General features: G+C 48.3%; 1 protein-coding gene across 2 annotated transcripts in view; it reads right to left on the bottom strand.

Moving 5' to 3' along the window:
- LOC138647792 (cytochrome P450 2D6-like) overlaps window positions 1-12,039 on the bottom strand; it is a 138,302-nt gene that overhangs the window by 4,819 nt on the left and 121,444 nt on the right. For both annotated transcript variants that reach the window (XM_069737052.1, XM_069737051.1), the window contains one exon: window positions 1,149-1,290. In XM_069737052.1, the coding sequence (XP_069593153.1) occupies window positions 1,149-1,290 (142 nt within the window). The remainder of the gene's footprint in view (window positions 1-1,148; window positions 1,291-12,039) is intronic.

Below are 12,039 nucleotides of genomic sequence, written 5' to 3'. Positions count from 1 at the left end.
GTGACAGGCAGCAGCGATCAGGCCCCTGCTGTGATGTCGCTGGTCGGGGAAGAAAGTCCAGAACTTTATTTGGTCGCTGGACTCCCCGCAGACATCGCTGAATCGGCGTGTGTGACACCGATTCAGCGATGTCTTCACTGGTAACCAGGGTAAACATCGGGTAACTAAGCGCAGGGCCGCGCTTAGTAACCCGATGTTTACCCTGGTTACCATCCTAAAAGTAAAAAAAAACAAACACTACATACTTACCTACCGCTGTCTGTCCTCCAGCGCTGTGCTCTGCACTCCTCCTGCTCTGGCTGGGAGTGCAGAGAAGCTGAGCGCCGGGGACAGACAGCGGTAGGTAAGTATGTAGTGTTTGTTTTTTTTTACTTTTAGGATGGTAACCAGGGTAAACATCGGGTTACTAAGCGCGGCCCTGCGCTTAGTTACCCGATGTTTACCCTGGTTACCAGCATCGTTGGTCGCTGGAGAGCTGTCTGTGTGACAGCTCTCCAGCGACCAAACAGCGACGCTGCAGCGATCCGGATCGTTGTCGGTATGGCTGCAGCGTCGCTAAGTGTGACGGTACCTTTACTGTGACATTCAATTGAAAGCTGTAAATGCTGACCCAGACCCCGATACCTTATGCCTGGCTGATTGCTGCAGTTCCATGCTACAATTTGTACTGTAGGTGAATTGAGGCCACTTTCCTAATTTCTGCCCCTCATTTGGTGTGTTTTGGCAACTTTTGGGCCCATTTTAAAGTGTTGTGTATGCATTTGTTTTTGCCTCCCATTGACTGTAATGGTGTTCGATTATGTTCAGCGAATATTCGACTAATAAATCGGCGAATATTGCAAATTCAGCGATCATAATCTGAAACGAACATTCAAATAGTCGTTCACCTCTAGTGATTAGTGGTCAGACAACCATGCATTTATTTGCAAGGTGAAGTACATCCATTGCTGTCTATAAAACTAGTAAACCGTGTTGTGGCCTGTACTGAACCTAACCCACTGACTTCTTTGAGTGTCAACATCTATCCAGTAGAAAACCATTCCAGGAGCTAATTGATCCCCAAGTTATCACAGTAGCTGTACTGTGTCAATAATGTATAACCCTTGCATATAAGATATGATCACTAATAATAAGTAGACTTTCCTTACCTGCAGAAAATGGGATAAATGCCTCTCGTTTTAAAAACCTTCCATTCTCATCAAGGAAATGTTTGGGGTAAAATTGTAAAGGTTTCTCCCAAACGTCATGATCTTTGAGCACAGAGGACAAGTTAGTGATAATAGTGGTGCCCTGTGGAAAAAAGGATGAAAAATTTTAAGAATGAAATAGGTAATAAAAATGTTTGCAGACATCATGTCCATATATATACACCTGCTGTACTACTACAGTGAAGGAAATAATTATTTGATCCCTTGCTGATTTTGTAAGTTTGGCCACTGGCAAAGACATGGACAGTCTATAATTTTAAGGGTAGGTTAATTTTAACATTGAGAGATGGAATATAAAAACTAAAATCCAGAAAATCACATTGTATAAATTCCGGTATATAAATTTATTTGCATTTTGCAGTGAGAAATAAGTATTTGATCCCCTACCAAGGATTAAGAGTTCTGGCTCCTACAGACCAGTTAGACGCTGCTAATCAACTCATTACCTACATTAAAGACAGCTGTCTTACATAGTCACCTTTAACCCCTTAGTGACGGAGCCAAATTTTTGAAATCTGACCAGTGTCACTTTATGTAATAATAACTCTGGAACGCTTCAACAAATCCCAGTGATTTTGAGACTGTTTTTTCGGGACACATTATACTTTATGATAATGGTAAATTTAGGTCGATATGTTTTGTGTTTATTTATAAAAAAATATCAGAAATTTTAGAAAAATGTTAAAAAATAGCAATTTTCAAACTTTGAATGATTATCCCTTTAATCCAGATAGTCATACCACAGCAAAATATTAATAAATAACATTTCCCTCATGTCTTCTTTACATCTGCATCATTTGTAAAATGTTCTTTTATTTTCTTAGCATTTTAGGAGGTTTAAAAATGTAGCAGTAATTATTCATTTTTTCAAGGAAATTTACAACATTTTATTTTTTAGGACTTATCCATATTTGAAGTGCCTTTAGGGGTCCCATATATTGGGAATCCCCCACAAGTTATACAATTTTAAAAACAGCACCCCCTGACATATTGAAAACTGCTGTCAGGTAGTTTATTAACCCTTCAGGTGCTTTTCAGGAATTAATGCAAAGTGGCATGACAGAAATGAGAAAGTGTATTTTTACCACCTAAATGCCTCTAACTTCTGAACAGGTTACAACAGCTGTCAGACTCTAAGGCCGCTATTTGGTCGTGAATTGCCATGGCAAACATCAGGACCACACAATCATGATTGAGGGCACCAATTGGGATAAAGAGGAAGCCCCCACACTCTGTTAACCATTTATATGATGTAGTCACTATTTACAGCAGCATCTAAGGGGTTAAACAGATTTGGACGGTGCAAACACTGATCGTGGCTGATGCAGCAAGTTGTCAGCTATAGTGCACAGCCGACAGCTGCTGGATTGTCACCTGTTTATCTTGTTTATCCAGCCTGCTCCCCTGCTTTGTCTATCTATAAAGTGCACATAATTACATCACCCAGCTTTCCACACAGACTTTCCTCTGCTCCTAGCATTGTCATGGTATGTTTATCCAGCCTGCTCCCCTGCTTTGTCTGTCTATGAAGTGCACATAATTACATCACCCAGCTTTCCACACAGACTTTCCTCTGCTCCTAGCATTCTCATGGTATGTTTATCCAGCCTGCTCCCCTGCTTTGTCTGTCTATGAAGTGCACATAATTACATCACCCAGCTTTCCACACAGACTTTCCTCTGCTCCTAGCATTCTCATGGCCTGATTGTATGCATCTGGTTTACTCTTAATTCTCTGACCAAGATGAGCAGAGATCACTCCCCTCTGCTTCACACCTGAACGCACTTAGTTTGCCATATATTGTATAGCCCAAGTCTGCAATGACTTCAGTCTGCAGTGTGATCCCTTAGAAGTGTGTCCTTAAAAGTGTGGATTACAGTAGAATTAAAACCTGAATTGGAACTGAAGGTAACTGGCCACAGTCACTGTAAACAATGTTTCTCTTAGTTTTCACTTTCACCCCTATAATCCTTCACTTTCTGCTAACTTCCCTGATCCCTACAACAAGTAAGGAACTGTTCATCTCCTCTTCAATCCTCCCCATCCACCTCACTTCCTCCTCCAAACTGTTCCTTAACATACAATCCTCTGTCTCCAAGCACAGACAGCCCCCTCATGCCCTTTTCTGCTCCCACCTGCTAACACTTTCTCTGCTCCTTCTCACTGCTGGTGATATCTCTCCAAATCCTGGTCCTCCTCACCATATTCCCACAATCATTTCAACCTCCCACCCACGCTCTAGCACAAACTTCCATAACCGCTCTAACCTTATACCCATTCGCCCAGCCCCCGCCTCCCCAGTCCCACTTACAGGAGCTCTGTGGAACGCTCGCTCTATCTGCAACAAGCTCTCCTACATCCATGATCTCTTTGTTACTACCAAACTTTCCTTCCTCGCCATCACCGAAACCTGGCTCACCCCTTCTGACACAGTCTCCCCTACTGCACTCTCTTACGGTGGCTTCCACCTTTCCCACACACCCCGCCCCAGCAGCAAACATGGCGGAGGAGTTGGTTTTCTTCTGTCAGATAACTGCTCCTTCACCCCAATCCCACTGCCACCTTCTGTTACCCTCCCTTCCTTTGAGGTGCACTCTGTGCGCATCTATTCCTCCACCAACCTCCAACTGGCTGTCATTTACCGCCCCCCAGGGCCAGCCACCATCTTCTTTGACCACTTCACCACCTGGCTACTTCATTTCCTTTCTGCGGACATCCCCACTATCATCATGGGTGACTTCCAACATCCCCATTGACACTTCCCTCTCAGCTGCCACTAAACTTCTAACTCTCACTTCCTCCTTCGGCCTCACTCAATGGTCTTCTGCAGCCACTCACAAAGACGGTCACACACTGGACCTCATCTTCACCCGCCTCTGCTCTCTATCTAACCTCTCTAACTCACCTCTTCCACTCTCTGACCACAACTTTCTCACATTCTCATCTCTCTCCACTCCATGTCTACAATCTCCACCCCACAAACTTTCACACCCTCGCAGAAATATTAAACATCTTGACCTACATTCATTCTCTGAATCCCTCCTCCCCCTCACAGATATAAGTTCCTTACACAATGCGAATGAAGCTGCCGCTCTATATAACACCACAATAGGTGTAGCTCTGGAATCTGCTGCCCCACTTACACATACCAAAGCTCGCAAAATCAACAGACAGCCCTGGCACACCAGCCTGACTAAAGAACTGAGGCGAGCTTCCAGGGCTGCTGAGCGCAGATGGAAAAGATCCCACTCCAACGAGCACTTCATCGCATTCAAACAGTCCCTCACTACTTTCAAGACCACACCCGCCACAGCTAAACAAACCTACTTCTCATCTCTCATATCCGCTCTCTCTCACAACCCTAAACAGTTATTCAACACCTTCAATTCTCTCCTCCGTCCCCCAGCACTTCCTCCCTCCCCACTTATCTCCACTGAAGACTTTGCCTCATTTTTCAAGCAGAAGATTGATAGCATTAGAGACAGTTTTGGCCAACAACCCCCAGAGCCATTCCTCCCGATTTCCCAGCCCTCCACCTCCAAAACCAACTTCTCCACCATTACAGAAGATCAACTCTCCACTCTACTCTCAAGATCGCATCTCACCACCTGTGCACTTGACCCACTCCCATCCCACCTCATCCCAAACCTCACCACAATCTTCATTCCAACCCTAACCCATCTCTTCAACCTATCACTAACAACTGGTGTCTTCCCCTCAAGCTTTAAACATGCCTCCATCACACCTATCCTCAAAAAGCCCTCTCTTGACCCATCCTCTGTATCTAGCTATCGCCCTATATCACTTCTCCCCTATGCCTCCAAACTACTGGAACAACACGTCTACCTTGAACTGTCCTCCCATCTCTCTTCTTGCTCCCTCTTTGACCGCCTACAATCTGGCTTCCGGTCACACCATTCCACCGAAACTGCCCTAACTAAAGTCACCAATGACCTCTTAACCGCCAAGAGCAAGCGACACTACTCTGTCCTCCTCCTCCTCGACCTGTCGGCTGCCTTTGACACAGTGGACCATTCCCTATTATTACAAACCCTCTCATCCCTTGGCATCGCAGAGTTGGCCTTATCCTGGATCTCATCATACCTAACAGACCGGACATTCAGCGTCTCCCACTCACACACCACCTCCTCACCTCGCCCTCTATCTGTCGGAGTCCCACAAGGTTCAACCTTGGGCCCTTGCTCTTCTCCATTTACACCTTTGGCCTGGGACAGCTCATAGAATCTCATGGCTTTCAGTATCACCTCTATGCTGACGACACACAGATCTACATCTCTGGACCAGATATCACCTCCCTTCTAACCAGAATCCCTCAATGTCTGTCCACTATTTCATCCTTCTTCTCCGCTAGTTTTCTGAAACTTAACATGGACAAAACAGAATTCATCATCTTTCCCCCATCTCACGCGACCCCCCCAACGAACCTATCCATTACAGTAAATGACTGCCCACTCTCCCCAGTCCCACAAGCTCGCTGTCTCGGGGTAATCCTTGACGCTGATCTCTCCTTCAAACCCCATATCCAAGCCCTTTCCACTTCCTGCCGACTTCAACTCAAAAATATTTCACAAATCCGTTCATTCCTCAACCATAAATCTGCAAAAACCCTAGTCCATGCCCTCATCATCTCTCGCCTTGACTACTGCAACCTCCTGCTCTGTGGCCTCCCCTCTAACACTCTCGCACCCCTCCAATCTATTCTAAACTCTGCTGCCCGACTAATCCACCTGTCCCCCCGCTATTCCCCGGCCTCTCCCCTCTGTCAATCCCTTTACTGGCTCCCCATTGCCCAGAGACTCCACTACAAAACCCTAACCATGACGTACAAAGCCATCCACAACCTGTCTCCTCCATACATCTGCGACCTCGTCTCCCGGTACTTACCTACCCGCAACCTCCGATCCTCACAAGATCTCCTACTCTACTCCCCCCTTATCTCCTCTTCCCACAATCGTATACAAGATTTCTCTCGCGTATCACCCCTACTCTGGAACCCTCTACCACAACACATCAGACTCTCGCCTACCATCGAAACCTTCAAAAAGAACCTGAAGACCCACCTCTTCAGACAAGCCTACAACCTGCAGTTACCACCGATCGACCAAACCGCTGCATGACCAGCTCTACCCTCACCTACTGTATTCTCACCCATCCCCTGTAGATTGTGAGCCTTCACGGGCAGGGTCCTCATTCCTCCTGTACCAGTTATGACTTGTATTGTTTAAGATTATTGTACTTGTTTTTATTATGTATACCCCTCCTCACATGTAAAGCGCCATGGAATAAATGGCGCTATAACAATAAATAATAATAATAATAATAATAGTGCACAGCCGACAGCTGCTGGATTGTCACCTATACGGGGAGGCTATTCTCTTATATCTCAGGTCAGTTAAAAGACGTATTGGATGTCATTAAGGGGTTAAAGACTCCTGACCACATACTCAATTAATCAGTCAAACTCTAACCTCTACAACATGGGCAAGACGAAAGAGCTTTCTAAGGATGTCAGGGACAAGATCATAAACCTGCACAAAGCTGGAATGTGCTACAAAACCATACGTAAGACGCTGGGTGAGGAGGAGACAACTGTTGGTGCAATAGTAAGAAAATGGAAGAAATACAAAATGACTGTTAATCGACATCGATCTGGGACACCATGTAAAATCTCACCTCGTGGGGTTTCCTTGATCATGAGGAAGGTGAGAGATCAGCCTAAAACTACATGGAGGCAACTTGTTAATGATCTCAAGGCAGCTAGGATCACAGTCAAGAAAACCATTGGTGGAAACACATTAAAAGGCTTAAAATCCTGCTGTGCCCCCAAGGTCCCCCTGCTCAAGAAGGCACATGTGCAGGCCCATCTGAAGTTTGCCAATGAACACCTGGATGATTCTGTGAGTGATTGGGAGAAGGTGCTGTGTTCAGATAAGGCAAACAATGAGGTCTTTAGCATTAAAGGTACCTTCACACTCAGCGACGCTGCAGCGATACCGACAACGATGTCGATCGCTGCAGCGTCGCTGTTTGGTCGCTGGAGAGCTGTCACACAGACAGCTCTCCAGCGACCAACGATCACGAGGTCCCCGGTAACCAGGGTAAACATCGGGTTACTAAGCGCAGGGCTGCGCTTAGTAACCCGATGTCTACCATGGTTACCAGCGTAAACATTAAAAAAACAAACACTACATACTTACCTTCAGCTGTCTGTCCCCGGCGCTGTGCTTCTCTGCACTCCTCCTGCATCCTGTGTTAGTGCCGGCCAGCCGGAAAGCACAGCGGTGATGTCACCGCTCTGTTTTCCGGCTGACCGGCGCTGACAGTGCAGAGGAAAGCAGAGCGCCGGAGGACAGACAGCTGAAGGTAAGTATGTAGTGTTTGTTTTTTTAATGTTTACGCTGGTAACCATGGTAAACATCGGGTTACTAAGTGCGGCCCTGCGCTTAGTAACCCGATGTTTACCCTGGTTACCAGTGAAGACATCGCTGAATCGGCGTCACACACGCCGATCCAGCGATGTCAGCGGGAGATCCAGCGACGAAATAAAGTTCTGGACTTTCCTCAGCGACCAACGATCTCCCAGCAGGGGCCTGATCGTTGGTCGCTGTCACACATAACGATTTCCTTAACGATATCGTTGCTACGTCACAAAAAGCAACGATATCGTTTACGATATCGTTATGTGTGAAGGTACCTTAACTCAATTTGCCATGTTTGGAGGAAGAGAAATGCTGTCTATGACCCAAAGAACACCACCCCACTGTCCAGCATCCTGCAATGCCCGCAAGGTCCCCCTGATCAAGAAGGCACATGTGCAGGTCCATCTGAAGTTTGTCAATGAACTGGAAGATTCTATGAGTTATTGGAAGAATGTGTTGTGGTCAGATTTGACAAAAATTGAGGTCTTTGGCATTAACTCAGCTTACCATGTTTGGAGGAAGAGAAATGCTGCCTGTGACCCAAAGAACACAGTCCCCACTGTCAAGCATGGAGGTGGAAACATTATATTTTGGGGGTATTTCTATGCTAAGGGCAAAGGACTACTTCACCACATCAATGGGAGAATGCATGGAGCCATGTACCGTAAAATCCTGAGTGACAACCTCCTTCCCTCTGCCAGGACATTAAGAATGGGATGTGGCTGAATCTTCCAGCAAAACAGTGACCCAAACCATACAGCCAAGGAAACAAAGGAGTGGCCTAGCCAGTCTCCAGACCTTAATCCCATAGAAAACTTATGGAGGGAGTTGAGGCTCTGAGTTTCCAAGCGACAGCCTCAAAATTTTAATGATTTTGAGATCATCTGCAAAAGAGGAGTGGACCAAAATTCCTCCTGACATGTGTGCAAACCTCATCATCAACTACAAGAAACGTCTGACTGCTGTGCTTGCCAACAAGGGTTTTGTCTTCCTTGCCAGAGGGATGAAATACTTATTTCTCACTGCAAAATGCAAATAAATGTATATAATTTATACAATGTGATTTTCTTGATTTTATTTGTGATATTCTATCTCTCAATGCTAAAATTAACCTACCCTTAAAATTAATGACTGTTCATGTCTTTATCACTGAGCAAACTTACAAAATCAGCAAAGGATCAAATTATTATTTCCTTGTTTGTACGTAATATATAGTATTGTTACAACACCACCATGCTTGTAAGAAGATATGAAAAATGAGGCGCACTCTGCTCAAGGAAGGTGCAGTCTGTACTTGGGTGGGCCCAAAGGAAAACAGACCCACTCAGACAATGTTGTAATTTGAAAAACAATTTTTAGTATAATAATCTTTATTTTTATATAGCGCTAACATATTCCGCAGCACTTTACAGTTTTGCACACATTATCATCATTGTCCCCATTGGGGCTCACAATCTAGAATCCCTATCAGTATGTCTTTGGAATGTGGGAAGAAACCGGAGTGCCCGGAGGAAACCCACGCAAACACGGAGAGAACATACAAACTCTTTGCAGATGTTGTCCTGGGTGGGATTAGACCTGGGTGTCCTGGGTGTGCTATCCACTGAGCCATCGTGCTGCCCTTGTATTACATGTGCAGGACAACACCACAGAAAGATGAAACACTGAAGGTAAGGTTACTTTTCTACCCTTCCTGGGTCTTTGTCAAACCTCACGGATAATTAGATATGTCTTGTAAAGAGATAATGAAGGATTAAGTCCCTGCTAGGGCTCTTATGTTGGGATATATGAAGTTTGGCACAACAAGTGCCTGCTGTGGTGTCCATATCTATATATATAAGAGGCATCGTGATTACTCGCTAATCCCACCCCTTGCACAGTAGCTCGACCTCCCACCACATCACCACACACAATCCCGCCCCCCACCACATCACCACACACAATCTCGCCCCCCAACCCATCACCACACACAATCATGCCCCCCAACCCATCACCACACACAATCACGCCCCCCACCCCATCACCACACACAATCCCGCCCCCCAACACATCACCACACACAATCCCGCCCTCCATCACATCACCACACACAATCTCGCCCACCAACCCATCACCACACACAATTTTGCCCCCCAACCCATCACCACACACAATCACGCCCCCCACCCCATCACCACACAATCCCCCCCAACACATCACCACACACAATCCCGCCCCCACCACATCACCACACACAATCCCGCCCCCAACACATCACCACACACAATCCCGCCCCCCAACACATCACCACACACAATCTTGCCCCTCAACCCATCACCACACACAATCCCGCCCCCCACCCCATTACCACACACAATCTCGCCCCCCAACCCATTGCCACACACAATCTCGCCCCCCAACCCATCGCCACACACAATCACGCCCCCCAACCCATCGCCACACACAATCCTGCCCCCAACACATCGCCACACACAATCCTGCCCCCAACCCATCGCCACACACAATCTCGCCCCCCAACCCATTGCCACACAATCTCGCCCCCCCACCACATCGCCACACACAATCTCGCCCCCACCCCTTCACCACCCATAATCCCGCCCCCCACCCCTTCACCACCCATAATCCCACCCCCCACCCCATCACCACCCATGATCCCACCCCCCACCCCATCACCACCCATAATCCCGCCCCCACCCCATCACCACCCATAATCCTGCCCTGCCACCCATAATCCCACCCCCCACCCCATCACCACCCATAATCCCACCCCCCACTCCTTCACCAACCATAATCCCGCCCCCCACCCCTTCACCAACCATAATCCCGCCCCCCACCCCTTCACCAACCATAATCCCCCCACCCCATCACCACCCATAATCCTGCCCCCCCACCCCTTCACCGCCCATAATCCCGCCCCCCCACCCCATCACCACCCATAATCCTGCCCCCCACCCCATCACCACCCATAATCTCGCCCCCAACCCCATCACCACCCATAAAAATCACCACCCATAATCCCACCCCCCCACCCCATCACCACCCATAATCCCGCCCCCCACCCCTTCACCACCCATAATCCCACCCCCCACCCCATCACCACCCATGATCCCACCCCCCCACCCCATCACCACCCATAATCCCGCCCCCACCCAATCACCACCCATAATCCTGCCCTGCCACCCATAATCCCACCCCCCACCCCATCACCACCCATAATCCCACCCCCCACTCCTTCACCAACCATAATTCCGCCCCCCACCCCTTCACCAACCATAATCCCGCCCCCCACCCCTTCACCAACCATAATCCCCCCCACCCCATCACCACCCATAATCCTGCCCCCCCACCCCTTCACCACCCATAAAAAAATCATCACCCATAATACAGCCCCCACCCCATCACCACCCATAATCCCGCCCCCCACCCCATCACCACCCATAATCCCACACCCCACCCCATCACCACCCATAATCCCGCCCTCCACCCCTTCACCACCAATAATCCCGCCCCCCACCCCATCACCACCCATAGTCCCGCCCCCCACCCCATCACCACCAATAATCCCGCCCCCCACCCCATCACCACCCATAATCCCGCCCCCCCACCCCATCACCACCCCTAATCCCGCCCCCACCCCATCACCACCCATAATCCCTCCCCCACCCCACCACCACCCCTAATAACGCCCCCATCACCAGCCATAATCCCGCCCCCCACCCCATCACCACCCATAATCCCCCCACCCCATCACCACCCATAATCCCGCCCTCCACCCCTTCACCACCAATAATCCCGCCCCCCACCCCATCACCACCCATAGTCCCGCCCCCCACCCCATCACCACCAATAATCCCGCCCCCCACCTCATCACCACCCATAATCCCGCCCTTCCACCCCATCACCACCTATAATCCCACCCCCCACCCCATCACCACCCATAATCCCGCCCCCCTACCCCATCACCACCCATAATCCCAACCCCCACCCCATCACCACCCATAATCATGCCCCCCGACAACGTTACCATACATAATCCCGCCCCCACCACATTACCATACATAATCCCACCCCCACACCACATTACCACAGATAATCCCGCCCCCCACCACATTACCACACATAATCCCACTCTTCACATAATCCCCCCCCCACGGAGCCTTGTGGTAAACACAAGGCTCCGTCCCCACACATTACCACATGAGGCTCCATCCCCCACATTACCACACGAGGCTTCATAGTTACATAGTTACATAGTTATTAAGGTTGAAGGAAGACTATAAGTCCATCTAGTTCAACCTATAGCCTAACCTAACATGCCCTAACATGTTGATCCAGAGGAAGGCAAAAAAACCCATGTGGCAAGAGTAAGCTCCACATTGGGGAAAAAAATT

The sequence above is a fragment of the Ranitomeya imitator genome, chromosome 8 (genome assembly GCF_032444005.1).
Source record: "Ranitomeya imitator isolate aRanImi1 chromosome 8, aRanImi1.pri, whole genome shotgun sequence".
Taxonomy (NCBI): Eukaryota; Metazoa; Chordata; class Amphibia; order Anura; family Dendrobatidae; genus Ranitomeya; species Ranitomeya imitator.
This window is presented reverse-complemented; position numbering and strand designations above follow the sequence as displayed.